Source organism: Harmonia axyridis, chromosome 1 (genome assembly GCF_914767665.1).
Source record: "Harmonia axyridis chromosome 1, icHarAxyr1.1, whole genome shotgun sequence".
Taxonomy (NCBI): domain Eukaryota; kingdom Metazoa; phylum Arthropoda; class Insecta; order Coleoptera; family Coccinellidae; genus Harmonia; species Harmonia axyridis.
The window spans coordinates 65,196,878-65,221,771 of NC_059501.1; the positions used below are offsets into that span (position 1 = coordinate 65,196,878).

Consider the following 24,894-nt stretch of genomic DNA (forward strand, 5'->3'; position numbering starts at 1 on the left):
ATGCCTAGAATCCTTGGTGAATTTTTAATGAAATGAATGGAATATAATGACAGACGGCTATTGGCCAATTCAGAGTATAGAAGGTTGTCACCAGCATACAATTTTTTTTTTTTTTTTCCTTTATATGTGCTTGGCTACTAAGGCCATCTACACAGCGAACATTTCATATTTACTATATCAAACTCATAAACCTCCACCAGACATACACAACATCCATGACCTAGCCAGGATTCGAGCCCGGTACCTTCGGCACCACAGCCAACTTACAATATAAAATATTATTATTCTATGCTCAGAGGTCACGAGAGTCGAGAATCGCAAGAAATGTCAAAAATAAACGCTGTATGCGCCATCTGAAACAGACGCAATCTCTGGAAATCAAGTAGATATAAATCTGAAAAATCTCGCATTTCGTCTGAAAGTTTTACAGGTGTAAGTAGACACACCAGATTTTCTATGCACCTTAGGAGCAATCTATCAAATATAACATTTTTAGGCTGTAACAAAACAAATTTCTCTTTCCTACAAAAATATAACATAGGAGTGAATGTAAGAAAAATTGGAGCATTCAGTTTTTCTAGCCTTTTTATTCTATTTTCAGAAGCTGGGTTAGAAAATATGCATACATAAAATATTCAAAGTTTACCTTATTAGGTTTGTCATTAGGATTTTATGATGAATAAAAATCTCTTCAATATAAGATAGATAGATAGATAAAAAATCTCCTATTTATATAACAACCGTCTTCAATAATAACAGTCTTTATTATGATAAGTCAAAATTGTTTCCGTTCGTTGTTTTTTTCTATTTTGTCTGTATAACTCAATTTCGAAATATTGCAGTTCTGTGAAAAGTTTTAGCAATTATTTTCTAGTTAGTTATGAATTTTACTAACATTATTTCTATAACAATAAGAACAAGGCTGTGTCTAAAATCCAGTACCTATTTCTGTAAGTTATTATAGAATCTTCCTTTTTCTAATGAGGACAAATTCCAGACTTTAATTCATGTGTGTGTATTAGCGATTAAATATGTGATTTCAGTCAACTTTGCATTCACTTCAACCATGAGAGGTCTTTTCTTTTTCTCTTCCAGGCATTGATTGGCTATAGCAAAAATTTGTTCACCAAAATCAATGTTGTTTATCGACCATGATCCTACACTTTTATCTAGAAGTGGCGAAATGGAATCTTCACATAATTCTTCGACATGGGTTATCTGAAAATAAACATCATTTCGTAAATTGATTATATCATCAAAAAGGTTTTATGAATAGTATAATTTGTACATGTCCTAATGATAAAAATTCAAAAATATTAATTCATCTAAACAACAAATCAAAAGATTAAATTTGAAAGAGTTATGATTTGAGTTTCTTCAGAATAATATTGGTTAAATAACTCTTAATCGATTAGGTCGATGAATTCATCCTATATTTCCTTCTATATAAATATATATATAGAAGGAAATTTAATAATATTATGAAAAGATTTACATATGACCCTGAACTTACCAAATAATGATTTTCTCTATTTTCATCGAAAGGTGGCAAAGATGTAAGTAATTCCAATAATACGATACCAAAACTAAAAGTATCGCACTTCTCAGATATTTCCCCCCTGAAATGAAATAATATCCTTAAATTTATATATATAAAATGATCCAAGGTGTTTACCAATATTTATCATCTTTGATGAAACAGATTAAGAGACAAAATAATTTTTTTTAACTACCAGGAAAAAAACATAAAAAAGAAAATTACCTCATTGCCTCTGGTGCCATGTATGCCGTTGTACCAATGACTGTGCATGTGTTCATATTTTGTTTATCTAATAATGTAGTTACCCCAAAATCACCAAGCTGAAATCAAGTTTAATGGAAAATAAGTTCTCTCATGTAGGAAAAAGTTTCGATATAGGTACCTTTGGAGTGTTTGTATGATCCAATAAAATATTGGCCGTTTTCACATCACGATGGATTAATGGAGAAGAATTTGCAGTGTGTAGGTAAGTAATCGCATTCGCTGTCCCTAATGCTATAATCAATCTTTCTTGCCATAGCAGCTTTGAATCTTTGCTCTGAAATTCAAATTTAAAGTTACCAAACTTGTGACGAATATTCAAGGTTTAATCTTATCTAGTAAAGCAAGTAAAACCTAAGATCTTTATAAATTGGATTACTCAAAAATCTTTCTGTTGAAATTCCTTACAACCAAAATGAACTAACTAATGAAAATAGACTTTGAGGTGAAGATTTTTCCATTCAATAACCGAAATCCCATTTCTTTTTCATCTATTGTATTGAGACTCATTGAGAAATGTATGGCGAAGAAAATACCTAATATACTTAACCAATATTGGGGTAGTACAATATATTGACGATTTGCCATTGGAAGAAACTATTGCAAATCAGGATCCTCGGAGGATTGAGATATCATGATAACTGCAGAAACTTTTCAGTCTACATATTGCATGGTTTAAAACACATTTGAAAAATAACGAAGAAATGTAAAATAAATGTATAATCACATTTATATGTTGCCACATAAAGCAATTCATAATTGCAAGCTCTAAAAGAAAAACTTACCTGTAGTCTATCTTTTAAGGTTCCTCCAGGTATATAGTCATACAATAAGCAATATGTACAACCATCGCAAGAAAATCCAAGTAGTGATACAAGATTTTTGTGTTTGAACTTGCTCAATACCTCCACTTCATTTATAAACTGTTTAGTGATCCTATCATCAACATCAACTACTTCTACATTACCCAGAATGATTTTCTTGACAGCAACAGGTTCTTGTAATATTTCAGTGGCTAAGAAAACTTTTCCAAATGCTCCAACTCCTATGAAATAAAATATATTTTCTGCCTATTTTGAATGAAAAAAATTTCACAAACCTAAAAGTCTGCCTTCTTTATTCAAACCATCAAAAATACCCTCATTGAAATTATTAGTTGAAGCTTTCAATTTTTCATAAGTATAATGTGGTAGGTGTGTTGTCAACGTCAAATTGGGTAGTGGAGAGTTGCACTTACGAGATTTAGAAGAATCAAATGTACTGACAGTCAATCTACTTGAATCCGAAATCAGAACATTCAAATTAGGTAATGAATTATCATTTTCATACCCCTCTGTAGAAACAGAACTTTCACTTTTTGACTGATATGTTGAATTAATATGTGCTATTTCTACAGAATCTGAATCTGCTAATGTACTGTTATAAGATTGTTGAGAAGATGACCAAATCAATCCACTTAGATCTGGAATATTATATGATATATTATTTTTCTCACTTTGAACTGACTGTTTTGTTTCAGCTTTTGCGTTCATATTCAATATATCGGAAGAAATAACTGCACTAGAATCAAATTTCTTTATACTCAATTCTGATTGATTAAGTTCACTTAAATTTGGTAATAGTCCATCATTTTCTCCAATACTTTTCACACACACTGATTCATTCAATTCACTCAAATCCGGCATTGAACAATCTTGATTTTCATTCAGGCTACCAGCCGTTGATGATCGGATCAATCCACTTAGGTTTGGTATAATTCCAGTAGTCTGATTTAATTCTGTTAGATCTGGTACTGTATTTGATGCACTACTGTTCAATTCTTGAGATGTTGAAACATCAATTGTAGATTTTTGAACTCCTGAGTTTTCTTCCAATAGAGCGCTAATAATAGGAATGCAGGGTTCTGCAGGTCTACAAGCATTCATTCCACTTTTAGTCGGATCAGGCATCAACTCTTCAGAAAAAACAATCATATTTGACAAGCTTACTGCTACATTATTAGTACCAGTAATATCATTTGAAAAATGTGGATTTTGTGCTAATTCATCAGCATCTGGAGTAACAACAATATGTGGAATTGAAGATGTTTCACCATCATGATTTAAATTATTATTGAAAGAACTGAAATTCAACTTTGCTATTAAAGAGCTTGAATACTTCATATCGTTAAGGTTTTCTTCTATGTTCTCATCAATACTCACAGGAACCTTAGCAGCTGGGCCTAAAGATGGTCTCTTGGTGGATGTTTTACACAAAATCTTTTCCGAAACATAATCAGCAGCTCTATATAATTCTGCTTCCAACAATAGATGCAGTAAATGACCCACTGAAGGCCGTACCTTTCCTGAACATCCCCATTCGTCTAGAAGTATTTCTGTACCGGATCTCTTGAATTTCTGGGTAGCAGCTTCAATCAATCTTCAAGAGGTAAAATTAGTAAACAGAGCAATGTACTTCAATACTTAATAAAACGGTATTTACCTCATGTGGTCCGTATTGTATTTGGCTGGATTTTCACCATTTATGCAACATTCAAAGATATTCTTCTTCAATGTATTTGGAATAACTGCCATTAATTTCTTCCATTGTTCAGAAAAGTCCAAAATAGTTGACAACTGGGATATGTGCCTAGGAGGTAATTTTCTTATTTGAACGGATGTGTCCAGTGCCATTTTATCAGAATGTATGAGCAAAGAAGGGTTTATTGTGACATAATTTCACAGCAATACACCATACATAATAAGAAATCTAAAAGAAGGAAATTTCTACAACGATCATCGAGGTCCAAAAATTGCTAACACAACAGTGTCATTTTGACAACGTTTTTCTTCTTCTTTAAGTATTTAATCCGCGTCGGAGGTTATGTATGGGGGGCATAGAATTAATAAAATATTATTAGTTCAATGATGGAGTGTAGAAGGAAGGCGAAAAAAGAATGATCTTCTCGTTTTTAATATTATGGAGAGTAGAGATCAGAGATATGGACTATCTACTCCATATCTTTGGTAGAGATATGAAGAATATTGAATAATCTTCCCGTTTCAAAAGTATCCGTTTACCTGACCGAAATTGGTGGCGCTAGTATAGCTAGAGAGTGAGTTTCATACAGCCTTTGGTGAAAAGGAATATGCATATTTTAATGATCTTCAATGGGATCTTTCATAGGCGACTCTTAAATGAATAGATATCTCTTTATTGGATTTCCTTGAAATGAGATAGCATTTCACCATATTTTTACGTTATATAATCTGAATTGCAATTTATGAAATCATGACTGTATGCATCCCTTCATAATTTCGAAAATTCAGGATCTTTCGGATACAAAAATGATGAAAATAATTTAAACTGGTTATTTCTATGATGAACCATAGCAATTTTTAGTGATATTTTTGTAACCAGAAATAAAGCCGCGACTAGACGTTCATGGCCTACTTCGATGTCAATAATTCCTGAATGGACTGTAGTAAGTACTGACAGTACTTTTCCGCTGGACATTTTCTCAACACTTCTACCATAAGAGATTATTCTCCTTATCCCTATCCTTCTAATAGAAGTGTCCGTTGAATTGACCTAAATTGGTGCCGCTAGTATATGTAGTATCAAAAATGACTGATAGGGATAAAGTAAGAAGCGAACAAGGATGAAAGTGTGTTCGCCTTCCTGGGTTTGTTACCTTTTGGCTAGACTAGTGCTATTGTGGAGAATTCGTGGGCCCTTATTAATTATTTTCAACCATAAGAGAATAAGAGATTATTCTCCTTATCTCTACCATACATCAGGGTTACTTAAGTTACTTTGATTTTGGACCCGGTGATCTGACAGATACAAAATAGGGAAGGGAATTTGAATTAAATAATCAATGATCTAATTGTTCCGTAACCACGGAACTCTTAATTTAAAATTTGGCTTTAGAGACCTTTCACAGTTGTTTTGTTTTTCCGGTTTCCTTTTTTTTTTGTTATTTTCAATTTTCTGCTGGCCAACGTCTTGCGCCGAAAGGAAGCGTGCACGTATATGCGCGGTGCTCGCCTGTGACTTTTTTTTAAGACCAAATTGAACGGTCGAACAGATGTACTAATAATTAATCGATGTGTTCTAAGTAATTTTTCGAAAGCGGATAAAATACACGCTAAAATCACAAAATTTTCGCTGTGAACGCTAAAGAACTTAAGTTTCGATATATTGAAACGCGCAAAAGGTGTTTGTGCGGTTTTGGTTTGTGTGTTCTTCGAGAGTAAGCTGCAGAGGCAGATAAGAAGGACCCTTCCAGAATCCATCATCTCAACCCACAAGGTAAGGTGCAATTCGTTGGTGGCTTGCTTTGAGTTCGGGTTATTAATTCGCATTTTTATTTTATTTTTCACTCTGTGAAAGGTGTCGCTGACATTTCCTCGTTGATTTTAGGACGAGTGGCCCAAGTCCATATTTTCTCTCCGGAAATACAATTTATTACTTTTGAGTTATTGAACAATATATAACACTAATGGTACTTATTATTAGATCATTGGAAATAATATAGAATAGAAGTAAGACTACAGTAGTCCCTAAATTGAAAAAAAAAATACATTTGACATAGATCTTCACAGAAAATTGAAATTGATTAATTGACCGCAGAAAAACAAACATGTGGTGATAGTTTCTTTCACTTTAGGCAATAATTTCAATTTGCTTCAGGTGTCACTGAAATCATGAATTTTAATATGTTATTTCTATTGTTAAGACAAATATTACTAATTCAAAGTGAAAAAATGTTTTTTTTTCGTTATTAACAACCTCTTTTCGATTTAATTGACGACATGGTTATTATCAGGAAGATCAGCTGTGCTCGCCCATTTCAGTTTTGGTTACAGATGCCACTTGAATTGCCAATAGGAACAAAATAAGAAAATGGTTAGAAAATAATATTTTTTTGAAATGCTTTCTAGCTAGCTTGCTGAAATCATGATGTATCTTTTCTACTTGATACTATTTTCAACCATAATTTTTCTGTAAATACTAACCTGAATCGAATTTGTCAGATATTTTCATGAAAATCAATAATTGATTTTGACAGTAACCTCCATTTGCCTGTGGGGCAACCAGTTAGTTATAGTTAAGATGTCTAAAAACCTGGTGAATTCACTGATAAGATTTTGTTTTGCCACTTTTGAGAATATTGGTCAATAGTCCAGTAGACAAATACAAAAAAGGTGGGTCTGCTGGAAAAATTTCCGAACTTGATGAAACTTCTACAGATTGTTCGAGGGTGTTATGGGATGACTCTGTCGAGTTATCCAACACGAGGACCATGTGCTAACTGGAGGAGGGCCGATGAACCCCAACATTTTTGGATTTTTTTCGGATTATATACAATCACTATTTTCAATTAATTCTTGGTTATTATTTATTGATTTTACCCAGTTGATCTGATTAATAAGGTTCAAAATAATTATGGGTTGCTAGGAATTTACAGTAAGGTGATAACATATGGGTTGCTAGGAATATACAGTAACACGATAACATTGAAATATCTACTCATCACATAAACATAGGCTTTCAGTCAAAGCTACCTCCCCCTCCACCTCTCTATGTTCAATATGGCTATATTGATGAGTAATTACTATAATTACCATAGAACGGCTCGTAATTGTTAGTTGGAGGGTCAAAACCTTTTTTTGCCATTTCTCAGAAAAAAGTTTCGAGAAAAAAAATTATAAGGAATTCAATTATCAACAAACTTTGAAAATGAACGTTTTGGTCGAAAACTAATTAAGTTGAAAGTTATACTCAAAAAAACGGAAAAAGTCCGAAAATGTTGAGGTTCTTCAGCCCCTCCTCAAGTTAGAACAGGGTCCTCGCGTTGGATAACTTGACATCCCACAGCACTCCCAAACAACCTGTAGAAGTTCGGAATTTTTTCCGGAGCAAACCTTACTTGTCTTACTTTGTCACTGGACTATTATTATGATCGAATGTATCTCAATTGATATTGGGTTTACGATAAACTCTGTATATACAAAATTGTAGAGAATTCAATGCTCTAAAACTTTGAAAATGAAGGTTCTGGTAGAAAATTCATTAGATTAGAAGCATTGTTAGAAGTTATGAGCAAAAAACTGAAAAAAGTTCGAAAATGTTGAGGATCTTCGGCCCTCCTCAAGTTAGCACAGGGTCCTCATGTTGGATAACTTCACAGAGTCATGCCACAGAACCCCCGAACAATTTGTAGAAGTTTCATTAAGTTCGGAATTTTTTGCAGGTAAAATGTATTTATCTACTGGACTATGAGCTTCGTTATGTCAACTGTAGGTAGCGCTATTAACAAATTATGACTTAATTAAACAATATATAGTAATATAGTTGCGACTATATTCAGTGTTCTGTGGTGGCGAAAATTCGTTCAAATTTAGCCTAAAAATGGCGAATGGGGACATAGAACCATATAACTTAAGAATATAATTGACTGAACACTGAACTGAACTGACTTACTGACATACGACGGTTGATTCATCTATGATTGTACCCTGTTCGTTTTCCTTGAAACGTTTGAATTGAAACTACGTTTGAATTGTGAAAAATATTAGTGTTTGAGTCGATATCTAAGCTAATCAACCGGTAAGTTAGTTAAACATTAGGAAATCTTCGATTTGATCTTTGTCATGCCTCGTTGTTGTTCAGTACTTGGCTGTAGGAGCAATTACAAATCCACTAAAGAGAATGTTTCAGTATTTCGATTTCCTAAAGATCCTGTGAGAAGATTAGATTGGATTGATGCAATACATAAAGATAATAAATTCAAAATTACTACTAATACTGTTGTTTGTATCAAACATTTTTTAGATAAAGACATTTTAAAAGAGGACGTTCTTCCGACATTAGATGGTTCATTTATAAGGGTACCCAGGAAAATTCCCAAGTTGAAGGATGATGCAATCCCTTCAATTTTTCCAAATCAGCCAAGTAAAAAGTCACCCTCAGTCTTTCCTGAAAGAACTGATCCAGAGGAAAGTAACCAAAATGATTTGGACATACAAGATCAAATCGAATCATTTTCTCATTTTTGTTCTCATTTTAAAGACAAGGAAATTTCCAACTTTCTTTTCAACGTCAAAGAAAATAATTCTGTTGTGTTTTATAAGATTAATTTTGAAGGTGTGATTCCGAAAATAACATCAGGGTTTAAAATTCTTAATGATTTGAAAGTTGAAGTATTTAGAGACAATATCAATGTACCTATTTCTGAATTTAACAGTTTATTAGGTGACAGGTATATTTGTGATAGATGGTCAAAATTTGAAAACTTAATTGTGCAATTGAATAGAATCGATTTAGATTCAGACTCCTCTGCTGATACCTGCAAATCCTCAGATCCATTGGTTGTCAATGAAGTTAAGGAAGAAATTAAGAAAATTGATAACACCATTAAAAGTTGTATGCAAAAACTAGAAGATATTCATGGGGATGATATTATGGGGATGATCATTTATAAATAAATATCTGACAGTGCGAACAGAATCAAAATTAAAATAAAAAACTGTTTAAATAATATTTTTCACAAGTTGTCTTTTTGGTGACTTGAGTCATTGCAAAGTTGAAGTGCTGACATTACCTAAGCTTTTCTACACAGAAAGGCCCAATCAGTGAATTAGTGATCAGTGAATTCTACAGGAATTTGCATTTACATATGTGAATTTCAAGGAAAAATCCAAATATTTTATTGCAGGGAATTAACTCATTGTGCATATTTGTTTATTTGAAAGCCTAACCAGAAAAATTTAATCAGTTCGATGATATATTCATAATCAATTTAACTTTCATTCGAATTGAGATCTAAAAAATTTAATTTTTGTATTTTTATGCAACAATATCCTTATCACATCCATGAGAACTTTTCTCTTTTTCGTCTATATTCTTTACAAACTTAATTTTTTCTTGACTTCTCAACTCGTATTACCTATCTCAATAATACACAGTATCTGAAATGGATGGAAATATCAATCTCGAAGGAATTACAATCCACAAGTTACTATCGGGTGAGAAATCACAGCAGGTCTTAATAGTCAACTATTTATTATTATGTATAATAATAATGCAAACATACAAGTGAAAATAATCAATGAAAAAAAATATATATATGTATATAAAATGTATAATATGCTATAATTTTATTTGCGAAAAAGAAACTTACGGCATTGTTTATATGTAAGGTCCCAAGAATACAAAAAAAAAAAAAATTCCACCACTGACCATATCGTCTGAATTGGATACATTGAAAACAATAGTTTTCCATTGATTTTTATTTTTATTCAACTTCTATGATTTTATTATTATATAAATACAATTTCCAAATACATATATCCAAATATATAAGGTGTGTTGGGACAATTGTATTTATAATAATAAAATCTTGTTTTCATTTGTTATAGTCTCTTTTTACTTTGGATGTTGAAACACCTATTACATTATTGTAGTGCTTTTAACTTACATTAACATTTTCATTGTAAATTATACATCTCATTTTCCTGAGCTAATGACCTCTTTTGAAATTGACATCTTTGTTGGGTTGGTTATGAGCTTCTTATTTAAAGAAAATTGGTAACATCTGTAATGCCACCTTCCGGAAACTATTGGATTTTCTGTGGCTGAAATTTGATTATGTGGTATTTTCAAAATTACAAATTAATAATAAAAATAAGATACACTGTCATGTGCACATTTTAACATTAGGGGTTTTGAATGCCTTTTTCTTTCAATATATATCTAGCATCTTCAATGGCATCAATAGTTATCGATATGCAGTGTGGTCTAAAGAAAAATTTATTTTGAGTTTTTTTATGCTAGATCTTATGTATGGATATCTTTTATGAATCGTCCTAATCTTCAGAATTTGCTTTTTGTTTACGAAAACTCTGTTAATGGCAGGAGCTGCAGGTTATAAAAATATGTCCTAGGAAAAGATATGACTGCAGCAGTATTTTGTGTTTTTTTTGCTTGGCTTTTTTGGTGCACACAATTTTTTTTTTCGGGGGTTTTCAACAGTTTGAAAAATATCTACTGTAGACGGGGATTCTATTGGGCTATTTGTGACTTCTGATAATTTTTTATTGGGATTTTTTTTTCTCTGAACGACTGAACCGTTTAACATTTTGGATTGGCTGGATGCAATGCCAAGACTTTGTTTGCAGATATTATTTATATAGATTGATACCAGCTTTATTAGATATCTGTCCAATCATTGCGGACCATGACAGCTAATGGGTTAATAAAATGAACGAATTAATCACGAAATATATTGAATGCGGAGAAGGAAGTTTCATAATACATTGGAGTATATGTATGTAGTTACTTATCAAGATTGATTCAGAAATAAATGAATCAAAATTCCCACTTAACCCATTAAAGCCCATAATTCCCCAATGGAGATTTTTGTCTGAAAGTTGGTATGATAAATCGATAAGACTCATGTAGCATTTCAGTTATGGCAATAGCCTAAAGGAGGGTCTCACAAAACTTTTATCATGCTGATTTGCTCAATATAATCATTTTTGCGTTTGAGTTAATTTTTGATACCTACAGAGATTTCAACCTACAATCAACAAGTTGATTGGTCTATTACAGTTTTATGAAAGCAGTGGTAAATGTGTAATTTTGTTGTTAATTTCACTTATATGTAATTTAATTATAGTAATTACAAAAAGTGTTATACCTATATGAATTATTCCAATATATATAGAGAGAGAGAGAATAACTTTATTGAAAACTTTTCAAAGGGCTATCGACCGAGGTCTTCCTGCCCTTGTACAATTCTGATTTAAAGTTTAATATTTTTTTATAAGGTGTGAGTCTGTGAAATATAGAACATAAAGAATATTAGGGTAGGCTACGTAAGTATTGAAATATAGGTTGCACTAGTACCCAGATAGCACAAGAACATTCATATTATATTCATAGAAGCTCTGGTTGGAATGTTTAAATATTCCAAGAATATTACCAAAACACACTTAATATATTCTGGGTACATTCTATGGACATTAAAAGTGGACTGAGTTTCATATTCTATAAATGTTCCCAGAATATTCTTGAGAACTTTCCATGTACATTTACGGAAGATTCGTGAAATATTTTTCATACATTCTAGGAATATTCTTGAGAACATTCTAAGTATATTTACAGAAGATTCGTGAAATATTTCTCATACATTCTAGAAATATTCTATGAAGGTTAAGATTTGAATTGAGAGCACATTCTATGAACGTTCATTGAATGTGCTCCAGAATTTTGGTTTAATTAATAAATAATAATAAATACAAAAGTAAAATATATATTGAAAAAAAAACATAAAACTGATTTTTCAAAACCATAACATAAAATAAAAAAATAAAATATACATTGAAAAAAAAACATAATACTGATTCTTCAAAAACAACATGAAATAAAAGAATAAAATCTAACATTTTTCCAAAAAAATAATATTCTTATAATAATATAAATTATTTTTCTTTGGTGCATCGCTCCTTACACTTAACCAGCCATTGTTTGGCTGATGCTTCCACTTCCGCTGCATTTGAATTTTTATGCACAGCCAATACAGCATCTGCAAAAAATAATATTTTTTATTTTCTACTTCTATGACAGTCTTGAAAAAGATGAAAGGCTTGTTTTGGTTTGCAGTTAGGGCTTTCCTAATTTTTTAAAACACTGAATTAGACATACTGCTTAGACAGTGCACCAAAAAAACATTGTTGCAATTTTTTAGATACTTTATATCTGTACTTAAAGATTGATCAAATTTTAAACCATATCTCTACTGCCCTGCATATTTAATTTCTTTTGAAGTCCATAAAAATCTCACCTATGAGTACTTTGGATATGAGTAAAACTGAGAAGTTCTTTTTTTTCTTAAATCCTATCCAACTGTACTCAACACCAAGTTGACTGCTTATAAGCTTCTCCATTAAACGTCGTACCATAATTTTGGTGGTACCACCACCAATTCTTGATAATTCCAATTGCTGAAAATTAAATAGATAGGTATATACATCTTTACCGCAGGGGAGCCTTGAGCCAACAAATAAGACGGTAATTGTTGAATTCTCTATACTCACCACTTGCTGGTACTTCTCTCTGTCTGCCAAGTGACTCTCAAAATTGTGCAGTTCTTCCTCAGTTGCTAATGGAAAATTGAATTTTGAAAATACTGATGGAGGAAGGTTTGTTGTTACAGTATTTTCTTTAAGCGCTAATCTACCTATATCATCAGCCAACTGATCCAGTTTAAAATTTAAAATGGACAGATTTCGCAGTACTTGCCGCTTAAACTGCTCATCTGCAAAGCAAAAAAATAATTAAATTTCTCACTATAACGAATAAAGCAATCACCTTTCAAGTAATACTGTCTATTGTAGTAGCTCCCTTCGATCTCTGTTGCTGTACATTCTGCCTCATTTCTGTCTGGATTTCCTGGGACAATTCTAAGTGGATTTCCTAAACAGTTGGTTTTATTAAGAACTTTGAAAACAGTACATTAAAGTATAAGTGGACATTAAGGTCTTTAAAACACGCGCGATTTTTCGAGCATGACGACAAAGCTATTTTCTACAAGCTATTCATAGAGGTAGTAATTGAATTTTTTTTCTCACCTGCATTATCAAATCCTGGGACGTTTGACTCAATCCCTAAATCATCATCTGAATAAGGGTACACTGAAAAATACCAAAATCAGATATTGAAAACTGTAACATGCATACTTTGATGAAAGTACAGCGACTCAATGCAGGAGTGCAGCAATATTATTTAATTACAAGAAAAATTTTAAAGAATTAGAACTACTTTTCTCACTAACAGAGTTATTTCAGATAACAGGGATAATTTTTCCTCAAAATGAATCAGAAAAAAATAAAAATCTCACCAGCGCTTTCTTTATCCCTTCTTTTAAGGGTAGACATCACAATTTTAGATGCTTCACCTGCATTATCAGAGCCTACGTATGACTCAAATCCTAAATCATCATCTGAAGGGGCCACTGAAGAAATACCAAAATCAGATATAGAAACTGTAATATACATATGAAAGTAGAGCGACTCAGTGTAGGAGTGCAGCTATATTATTTAATGGCAAAAAAAATTGAAAATAATCAGAACTACTTTTCTCACTTACCGGGTAATTTCAGATAACAGGGATTTGTCCCCAAAATAAAACAAAAAATAGAAACAAAAATCTTACCAGATGTTTTTTCCTCTCTTCTTTTGAGGGTAGGCATCATAATTTTAGATGCTTCTGGTGATAGACTATCCTCTTTGTCTTGTTCTGATGATTCAGAATCCTGATATTTTTTATTCATTCTGATTTTTCTATGTCCCAACCCTAATAGATCAGAATCAGAATTCAAATCAGAGGTACTCTCCGCTTCTAGAGCCTTCATTCGGGCAACAGATAAATCTCCTGTAATGTTATTTTGCTGTATAATCATTTTAAATTACTTCAAAAGTAGATTGGCGATTTTGTTTCACTTACCATATATTTCCCCAATTACTCGTGTTTCATGTACGTCCCAGTTTGAAGAAGGTGGCATACATTTATTGATCGCTGTCTTGAGCTTCAGCCTATTGAAGGGAGGCCAGTGACATTGGTTGGAGCCTCTCAACCAGGAGACTGGTACCGCTTCTACTGTATCCTCCTTTAGAAAATGGACCACTCTCCAAGCATTCATGATAATGAAGTGAACAAAAACTACTAGATAACAAAATTATATCCTGATAAAAAACTTTGTAACTTGTGACTGAAATTTATGAAAAATACAGTTTAAAATACAATTCATTTTTGTTTCTAATTCGAAAGCCAAACTGATTTCGATGTCTAATATCACTTAAGTAAGAGCACCATCTCACTCCAAGTTTCATTAATATTAGTTAGGTTCAAAACCTGGATAAAAAAAATAGCGACAGTTATAAAAAATGGTGAAAGTATCACAAAATCATTTTGAAATATCTAGTAATATAATTTTTTCTGAATAAATCAATAGAAATCAATTCATTGCAATTACATCTTAAAAATTCTAATTATTCTGAAATAAAATATTTTTGGATATATTTCAGCAATCGTGCAAAAAGGGGAATACAATATATCCATCATTATGTGGAAAAGCTACCATTTTTTTTGAGACACTATCCAAAAGCCTGGTTTCTAATGAGCTTTCCTTTCTCACAAAATAAACATCAATGTCAGATGAGTCACATGAACTATTTGGACGAGAAAAAATATCACTTGTTTCTGTAAAAACTTTTCCATATACATATATTTGTTCCTTCTTTGCTATGAAATTGTATACTTTCATAATGTTGCCATCTTGCAGTAAGCAAAATGTATCACCTGACCTCTTTATATTAATTGTGAAATAGTCAAATCTGACCAACTCAAATTGTGTAGAGTATCCTTCTAGAGTAGGACCATCATTATGATGACGTTCATATTTTAAAACTCCAATGTTTTTTGTTTTTGGAACTTTCATCCTTTCAGACAATCTCTTCATGATTTGGGAAAGCGGCTTATCAGGTTTTCTGACCATGTTTTTTAAAACTTGCATGAAATTTTCAAATGGGAATGCACTGTAGTGATCCAGCTTACCAAACATTTTTACATCATCAACAATATGAACCAGTCCATGAATGTTATGGGATATAAATTCTTGACCATAAATATTCCCAAAATCTTGAACAAAATATGTCAGAAGAGATTCAGCCAGTTCAAAATATTCCTTATCAGCAATATGTGTTTCATTACATAATATTCTGATGGCGATGTGCAGGCATATAAAATTTTGATACTGCGCTTGAGGTAGAAATTTTTCCAAAACCACTGGACCAGAATATAAAAGAAAAAAACGAAATTCTGTAGCTTTCCATCTTTTAACATCATCCAGCGAACGAGGTTTTCTAGCAAATTCTATGGGGGTGTGATTTTGAAAAGATAGCAGCATACTGGATATTTCCCCAACTGCTGATGATCCTAATTTGAAAGAAGGTTTACCATATATCCATATATTAACAATGAGCTTTTTCATCACACCAAGACAAATTAAATGCATATACTCCAAGGGAATATCACTTACCATGTTGAAATCAGGTATATTTTCAAGGGCTGAAGTTCCTGTATGATGTTGTATCTGATTCTTTTGTCTGAAATCTTTATCAGTTCTTTTTTTAGAATTTATCTTGGGGAAACATGTACGATTTCTAATGAATTCTCCTTTTTGCACACATTTGGTGCACGAAAAAAATCCTGTGTGACCCTTGGTATAGGAAATAAACGATTTGGCTGGAGCATCAGCAATGAACGCTTTAATTTTGAAGGGAATGCAAGCACCATTCACTTTAATGCCATTATTAGATAGTTCCACTGCATCTTGGACAAATTCTCCCAGAAAATCATTAGCATTCGAAGGTTTCTCATAACCATGGTATACACCAATAACTGCAACTTCTCTTGGATCATCATATAGAGAACAAAGAATTGGGTATATTTGACTGCCAGAGCTTTTGCTGAGAGGTAACCCATCAATATTAATGAGCAATTCTATTTTATCATAACATTTTTTCGTACAGAGATAAGTCACAGCCTCAGTAATACCAACGTGGCAATAAGAGCCTGGATCAATATTTCTTACATCAATGGTTCGCTTTGTTGATAAAATAGTACGAGCATCATTCGGAAGTTCATCTAACTGGGCTTTTGAACTTTTTAATATCTTCAATAAATCACTTAGAGCAACGTGACTTATATTATATTTAATTGACCACAATTTCAACTTAGACTTAATATCTTCCTCTTTATCAACTTTCTTGTTATCAATATGGCTAGTTTTTGTTTGAAGAGAATCTAATATTGGGAATGAATATTCAGAAATGTGTCCACCTTTTCCTTCCTTAATTAACTCAATATTTTCCATCTCATTCAACTCATGCACTGGGTTTTGCAATTCCGGCATGTGCATTTCAACATCATCTTCATTCCTGATCTCATTCTCAACTATCGAAGAAAAAGAAGCAGAGGGTGGAATATTCGGATAACTCAGGCTCATGTCCGTCTGGATTTTCACTTTCTTATAAAAATTTGCTGAATACTTTCTTGCCATGATGGTGATCTTACTTAGTTATGTCAAGTAAAACTATCACTCTACAAGAAAATCAAATAGGTAGTGATAGAATTTTTTATCACCTGATCTTGTCTTACTAAGTTATGCAAAGTAAAATGTAACTTCGAAATCGATTTGCGAACTTCATCAAACACGTAAACATATAAAGTCACAATAATATTGCAATGAATAAGTGCGAGAAAATATATGACTAACCCAAAATGAAAAAAAAAGAAGGTTATGTCACAGAACACACAGGTGTTCTGTGGTTATGTATTCAGAAACTAATTGAGTGATAGATAATATATATTAAATAACATAATAACCATACCTTACCTTATATGCATATGAACCAGCAACAATATTTATATTTCACATTCACAGTTTACGAACCCGAGTTGAAGATCTGCGTTCTGCATTAACCTAACCTAACACAACGCACAAAGTTAACTTTGTGCCACAGAACATACAACATACGCTTTGTGCGTTGTGTTAGCATTTGCGTTTTTACCAAATGGTGAAACGAGAAACTTGATGATTCCGCGTTTTCGGAAACTTACTCTGGTTCACTCGTAACCATTATTTTACCTTCTAAAAGTAAACAAAGATTAGGGATCCAGTGAACCCGAGTAAGTTTCCGAAAACGCGCAATCATCAAGTTTCACCATTTTGTCAAAACACAAAACACCACGCCAGAGAATGCGATTGGAAAATTATCTTGAATCATTCTATGTATATTCCTCCTGAATCATTCTATGAATATTCGTAGTGTTTTAAGAATATCCCATGAATATTCCTTGGAATATTCTACAACATACCTCTTCTGCACTTTGTAGGAATATTCCTAGAACATTATCATGAAACATTCTATGCATATTCTCTTGAATGATACTATGAATATTCGTAAATGTTTTGAGAATATCCCATGAATATTTCTTGGAATATTCTACAACATACCTCTTTTTCACTTTGTAGGAATATTCCTAGAACGTTTGTGCTATCTGGGTATCTTCTTTTTGGGTCTTTCCGGGTGGGTTAATTCTGTTTGATAGATGATATCTTAAAATGTCTTATATGTGCATATATTGTGAAAGATTGCTGAATCAATCGTCAAATCAAAATCAACAGCAAAAAATCGAAATATTTTGACTCTCGCCCTGTAAGTTAATTTTAATTGTGAAAAATTTCCCATATAAATGTTTTAATTTTTGAGTCTAATATATGAAACAATGTTCATTTTGTGAATAAAATGCTTGTATTATTCTTTCTTTATTACTTCTCACAATAATATTTTGGTTATTTTGACTGTTCTTCATGGTTGTAGAAAAATACATAAATGTGATTACATATTGAGGAATAACGCCTACCATAAAATAATTAATGAATAAAAAACAGCAAAAAATATTGAAAAAAAATGTTTCTGATTGAGGTTATATGAAATTGTTTATAAGTAGTTAAAGAAAAAAGTGATGCAAATCACAAATGGTATTTATTTCAAAAAAATGTCAGACTGAGAACATTACATATCCAATCAAGTAATTTAACAATATTGATGGTCATTCAGTGGTTCTACGGATTTATAGAGAAATGAATCTTCAGAGGCACGGCTTAAATTTCCTGTAATGTTGGTCTTTTGAGACTGGTCTTTGATTTTATGCATTTTTTTTTGTGGAAGTGAATCTTATTTGGGATTCTATTAACCTTTTTTCTTTTTATTTTCTTCAGACAACGCTAACAGTTCTTTGGATATATTATCTACTCTGAAGTCAGGAACAGGTTCCAATTTATTTTCATTTTGAAGCTTATTTATTAGCATATGAATGTGTTTACACATAGTCTTGTTTTCCAAATAAAATTTGCATTCACATGAAAACATGTGAGTACATACTTCACAAAACAAGCATATTTGCTCACAACACTTTATATCTAATAATCGGTAAATAGTATATGAAGTTTGTTCATTTTTCTTAATATTCCAACTAATATTATAATTATTTGTTTCAATAATATAATTATCAATGTGTTTGAGACCTTCTTTGTGATTCTGAGATAAAAATCTTGTCTGCTTCGTATGTTCACCTTTAGTCAATCTAATTATTCTTTCAACACTTTTATCTCTCACATACTTCAACACAGCATTCAATCCCTTATCAAGTCGTTTTACTGTCTTCCTTTCCAGGTAAAAGTATTTTATGACTTTATGTATTGACTCCAAGTGCATATTTGTATTGATTCCTGCTTCAACCCTGAAACAATAAGCCCACTTCCTGAAATTATAAGCATAATTCTTTTTGAAATATTCTCCAAAATTTCTCGTTTTTTCATTATTGCAAATGTAAGCTAAAGTATTAGTCAAAGCAGAAGTGAATTGTAACAATGGTGTTTCCTGTTGCAAAGTTTTCAAAATTTTATAAATTTCTGAACGCTTCTCTCTGTCAGAAATTTTAGTTAAATTGCTTTGCCATGCACGATCAACATGCCATGAGCAAAACAAATGTTGTGGATAAAATGCATTCCCTTCACCCATCACCTCAAGCCAACCATTAAAAAAGCATTCAGCCATATCTGACATGAAAAACTCACAAAACACAACACCTGAAATGAAATAATGTCAATATTCATGCAAAATAATAGAAAGAAGCACCATTCTCATTATAAATAAAACCTAATAAGTGATATATACTTTTGAATATAATGAAAAAATTATATTTCTTCACTCTTAGACAAAATTTTACTCCATTACCAAATAAATCTTAAGCATGTCCTAAATGTTTGCAAAAATTGAATACTGAACTATTATTATACATAGGTATTTAGAATTGTAATTTGAGTTTCAATCCCTCAGCATAATTTGAAAGTTTTATGATCAATTGGTATTCAAACTAAAATATTATAAACTACTTTTTCTATGAAAAAATTCAAAATTTCAATATTTCCGAAATTTTTTTCCCATAATAAGAACTCAGAATATACGTCCAACACCATTTCACATACCTACTTCCTCCCTAACTACTGTAAAAAATCATCTATAAACTACTGTATCCTTTCTATTGGAAAACATTTCAGCCAATGGGAAACAGTGGTGAAACTCGTCTAGTACCATTATTGTTGTCATTTCAAAATCATAACCATTCAAACCATGTTTACTGTCAATAGTAATTATACATGGAAATTTTCTAATCATTTGTTTTTGAAAGGTATTCATAACAATAATACAAAAATCATCATCTTTAAATATATTTAAATGGTGATCAATTAGTGAATTTTAATTTTTTATTAGATATTTTTAGTGAGAGGCTTCAATAAATAATGAATTTTACTGACCATTAGTATTCTTGAATATAATTACAGGATTCCATCCCGTTCTGATCAATTGACGTAATATTGTATTGTTCATTTAGATTCACATATCAATGTGCTGCATTTTGCTTACACCAGCATAATGCAGGTGGTTCGACACGTGGCGTCAATTAAGATAAGAAAATATAATGTTATAAATAGGAGACAATATGTTATTGTCAGTCAGATAGTCAGATAGATAGTCAGCTTTAGAATCATCTTAGATTCATCCTATTGTTCATTTCCATTTAAATAAATTCGTTTTTAAAAACGTGGTTTTCTCAACGAAAAACATAATTATATATAAGACTCTGTCACAAAGTTCATTGAGTGGTCATTATGTAAATGTTGCATTAGATTTTTGTTGTTAGAAAACGATTTATTGCAGTTTGGTTCAAGACAATGGCTACTCCAAACAGTATTCCTTTCATAAGATATTGGCTCTGCAACTTCATTATGCACTTCGTTAATATGTCGATTGTGGTTAGATTGATTGCTGAAGAATTTTTCACAAAATTTACATATAACAGCAGGGCCGTAGCTAGAAATGAATTTAAGGTAGGGCAATGAAGGTTACAGGTAGGGCAGAAGTAAAAAATTGTACTCGATGTGATCTGATGAATCAATTTTCATCGTACCTACTTTTGAGTGTATGGTAGTATGTATATATAAAAATATTTATTTCTTCAGTTTATATTATTTCTTTCAACATGTTGTGATTAATATAATGATGATAAAAAACTTCCTCAAAACAGCTGAATCCTTCGATTTGTCATATTATTAAATATGCGAAGGACTTCATTCAGATCAACAGACTGAGTCCTTCTCTTTTCAAAGGCCAGAAATACCATGCCTGCCATTCTTTCGTGACTCATTGACAGCCTCTGAGGTCTATTGATTGCAGTTAAGGTTGAAAAAGTAGATTCACAAACAGCAGTGCTACATCCTATGGTCGCCACAGATGCAAAGAGTTCATATGTATCTTTGAAAGCCTCTCGCTGTCTGTACAAAACTTGCACTATGTCTTCTGTTTTATCCTCACGACGACTCAAATAAGCTTTAACCACTGTAGCCTCTTCATTTGATGGAATTGTTATACCTGAAAAGTTAATTTAAATTGTGAATTGAATATGAATAAACAAGCGTAATATTTTAGAAGCAGCAACATCATTTTGTTAATTGCCTTACACTCACCTAAATTTTTCAAAGGTTCCATTTTGTTCACATCCAACTCATCGAGACTCGCTACAGAATTTAACAGATCATCGTTGTCTGAAAACCTTCTCTGTAATTCAGCAACTAGTATGTCCAATGTTTCGAAATACTCAGATTTAAATGGTTGATCTTCTTCATTTTGTTTCGTTGAGGAACAGGAAGAGTCAAACATCAAGTAGTCATCCATGCGATTAGATCTTCTGACTTGCCTTTTTTGGGTGTGAGTCCTATTTTCAGAATCAATGCTTGTCATAGATTTAGCTTCTTCCAAAATTTGATGATACATTTCATCTGTTCTCAATTTTGTGATTTCATTTTGGACGCAATTTATGATTATTAGGGCGTCTTTCAATCCTGCGCTTCGGGCTTGTAAACTTGCATCTGCAGGCTGAAGCATGGATAGTATTTTTTTGGCCACAACCATAGCCATTCGGAATTCCAAATTAAGCATAATTTTTTTGATGCCGACACTCTTGGCAACGTCGTCACCATTGAATCTGTCATTTTTCATTTTATCTAAAGTTAGCAAAATCTCTGAATAATTATCGTTTACAACTTTTGTAACCGCCAAGTGTCCTGACCAACGTTGTTCGAGTAATCTGCCAATTATTTTTCCACCATACATTGCAGCTATTTTTCCATGATGAAAGAACTCATGTAACATGATGCATTGATCAAAAAATAAACGGATGAAAGTCATTTCAGAGATAGTCCTGATAACTATTAAATGTAAGCGGTGGTTATAACAGTGGACATAAGGAATTTTTCGGCCCAATTGATTCTCTATTCTAGTCGCAACTCCTGAAACTTTTCCGCTCATAACACTTGCTCCATCATAGCATTGGCTTAGCATACGGGAGAGATCAATGCCATTTTTCGTAAGAGTGTTTAAAGTTAATTCGGTAAATGTTGCTGCATCAAGATGTTCAGTTGTTGTAACTGTCAGCAACGACTCATTGACGATTCCATCCTTAACGTAACGTATTGCTATAGCAATATTTTCACGATTATTCTTATCCCTCGTTCCATCTTCCATTAGAGTGAACCAATTCACGTCAGATTCCTTGATATCTTTGACAATGGAGTTCTGTACTACTTGAACCATTGCTTGAATTATTTGGTTTTGAATTTCCGGTGAATGATATGTCGCATTTTGTGGTATATGGCTGAAAGCCTCCTTCAAATTCGGATCTTTCATGCACGTGTATTCAAATAAATTCTGAAATAATCCTTGTTCTTTTTTTTCCTCCAAAACATAATTTCCTCGCAAAGCTAACTCGTTGACAACTAAAAATTGTATAACTTCAACAATTGATTTCATGTAATACCGGTTTTTTTCTAAAACTTCATGATTTATCAAAGTTTCGACACTGCTACCTGTAGATATTCTGCGTAGTTTGTCTTGCCACATCGCCATGGCTTGTGTATGAGGAATTGATTTCTCATGTTTTGGAAACCCAGTTCTTGTATCACTGGCATTTTTCCAGTTTCTGAATCCTGTGGAAGTATAAGAACTTTGTTTGCTTCCATGGGGTAAAAATTGTTGACAAGGATAGCAAAAAGCAGCATCTCTCTCGACCGAATACTGCAACCATTTATATCGCTTAAACCAATCCGCAACAAAGGCCCTATTATTTTCTTTGGGATATATATTTAAAATAATTTGTTTTATCGGTTCTCCGATTCGTGCAATATCCGAAGGAATACCATAGTTAATTCTATTTCTACCAACCTGTTTTGCCAAACTAGTTTCCATAGAACTAGGAGTGGGTTTTGAGCAATGGGGTTCATCGTGATGAATTCCCTCTTCAACTCTTCGTTTTTTGGTAAAGAAAGTCCTTATATCCATCGCTAAATGAGTCAATCAACACTTCACTTCACTTCAATAAACAAACAATTATTTCGCTAAACTCTATTTTGGGTTATATGGGGATCCCCCTACCAAGGGGCGTATATTCCAGTACAGGTCCCATACATACTTCAAATGCCATCTATGTGCGGAATCAAGAAAATAAGCACATGAGGTGCTTCTGAAAATACAGCGTGCTGTATATATACAATGACCACGGTGCACTCTATTGATGTAGTTCGCAATCTCTAACAACTCGTGATTAATTCAGAATTGATTTGCGAGTGATAATTTTTTCCTCACGTCACATAATGAAATTTCCTTTGAATATTATTTAAATTGTTACTATTTTTTAAGGTAGGGCATTGAAAATTAAAGGTAGGGCATTGCCCCATAATGCCCCCCCCTGGCTACGGCCCTGTATAACAGGCATTTTGTGAAATGAACTTGCGAATTACTAACGACTAACAAATAAATGTTCCAAGCCAACGATCAGTTCTTAGCAGCCAAGTACTCAACAGAGACAAATGACAAACTTCAAAACTTGTATTTCGCGCCATAACCTAAAATAATTGTATTTCGTACATTTGGCACCGTTGGATTTTTCTGGGCTATCTATCTAGTTTTTTTGTATGTGCTTGTAAAACATAGAAAGTATTAATTATAAAGTGTTAACTGGTAATTAGTATTATTCCACCAGACCTTGAAAACAACTAGGATATTGTTTGATAATATCCTCAACCGAGTCAAATTTACTTTTTTTTTCTATTTTATTTGGGGTCAGCAGTAATGCTATGTACCCATAATCAAGTAATATACGATAATTCATTAACCACCACCAGACATATACAACATCCATGACCTAGCCGGGATTCGAACCCGGTACCCTCGGCACCACAGTCAACCTCCCAGTCGACCATACTACCGAGGTAGTCTCAAATTTACTTCTTACAGAATCCAATCGTTTAACCAAATTTAGCTTTATGCAATTCTGTAAAAAGGTTGTCTCAAATTTACTTCTTACAGAATCCAATCGTTTAACCAAATTCAGCTTTATACAATCCTGTAACCCTAACAAAGGACTTTGATTAATCACATCTATAACAATAAAATTAATAGTTTGCTTGATGTTATTAACTTTACATAACAGTTCTATCTGACCTTTTGTATTCAATTTGAATCCAGAATTCCATATGACACTAATGATATATTTGAATTTCTCATTAAATTTTGACAACAAAGTTCTCTAACAATTAAATGGCAAAATACTGACCTCAGCACCGATATCGAGTTTGAAGTTGATCACCTTATTACCTACAATAATATTCTTTCTCCACTCTGTTTCACATGTCCTTTTGCTTCCTTTAACATCAGCTATCTGTAGTTCGTCTACATAAAAGTCATCATCGGAATTTTCTCTAGCATCCTCACTTTCTAGAACTTCGTTAATCTTCTTTTGTTTCTTGTCACCTTCAGCTTTCTTCTTCTCTCTTCTTTTTTCATTTGCTTCTCGTTTACATACTTTGGCGAAGTGGTTCTTTCCTTGACACTTTGCACAGGTCTTTCTATATGCAGGACATT

At 32.4% G+C, this 24,894-nt stretch overlaps 4 protein-coding genes across 9 annotated transcripts; 1 reads left to right on the top strand and 3 right to left on the bottom strand.

Annotated features, from left to right (window-relative positions):
* Positions 1–418: 418 nt before the first annotated feature.
* LOC123670885 (probable LRR receptor-like serine/threonine-protein kinase At4g30520) lies at positions 419–4,629 on the bottom strand. Its single transcript, XM_045604454.1, has 7 exons — positions 4,283–4,629; positions 2,901–4,219; positions 2,587–2,846; positions 1,923–2,078; positions 1,763–1,860; positions 1,514–1,619; positions 419–1,218 (listed from the first exon to the last, which is right to left on the bottom strand). Exons 1-7 carry the CDS (start codon positions 4,471–4,473, stop codon positions 1,006–1,008), a joined length of 2,343 nt encoding a protein of 780 aa, XP_045460410.1. The 5' UTR covers positions 4,474–4,629; the 3' UTR covers positions 419–1,005.
* Positions 4,630–8,403: 3,774 nt separating this feature from the next.
* On the top strand, positions 8,404–9,992 carry LOC123670894. Its single transcript, XM_045604468.1, has one exon. It carries the CDS (start codon positions 8,440–8,442, stop codon positions 9,271–9,273), a length of 834 nt encoding a protein of 277 aa, XP_045460424.1. The 5' UTR covers positions 8,404–8,439; the 3' UTR covers positions 9,274–9,992.
* A 2,254-nt stretch (positions 9,993–12,246) lies between these two features.
* LOC123670888 lies at positions 12,247–17,915 on the bottom strand. Of its 6 annotated transcripts, none has more exons than XM_045604459.1 (9): positions 17,247–17,903; positions 14,294–14,512; positions 14,003–14,221; positions 13,689–13,832; positions 13,420–13,482; positions 13,160–13,264; positions 12,886–13,106; positions 12,633–12,792; positions 12,247–12,374 (listed from the first exon to the last, which is right to left on the bottom strand). In XM_045604459.1, the coding sequence occupies exons 2-9, from the start codon at positions 14,487–14,489 to the stop codon at positions 12,271–12,273; spliced, it is 1,212 nt and encodes a 403-aa protein (XP_045460415.1). In that variant the 5' UTR covers positions 14,490–14,512; positions 17,247–17,903; the 3' UTR covers positions 12,247–12,270. The 6 variants fall into 6 exon arrangements, with proteins under 6 accessions (XP_045460415.1, XP_045460417.1, XP_045460418.1 ...); XM_045604461.1 differs by having other exon boundaries at positions 13,689–13,802; positions 17,247–17,901; XM_045604462.1 differs by lacking the exon at positions 17,247–17,903 and having other exon boundaries at positions 13,689–13,802; positions 14,294–15,446.
* Positions 17,916–20,912: 2,997 nt separating this feature from the next.
* LOC123670886 (zinc finger MYM-type protein 1-like) lies at positions 20,913–23,731 on the bottom strand. Its single transcript, XM_045604455.1, has 2 exons — positions 21,444–23,731; positions 20,913–21,348 (listed from the first exon to the last, which is right to left on the bottom strand). Exons 1-2 carry the CDS (start codon positions 23,311–23,313, stop codon positions 20,996–20,998), a joined length of 2,223 nt encoding a protein of 740 aa, XP_045460411.1. The 5' UTR covers positions 23,314–23,731; the 3' UTR covers positions 20,913–20,995.
* Positions 23,732–24,894: the final 1,163 nt, after the last annotated feature.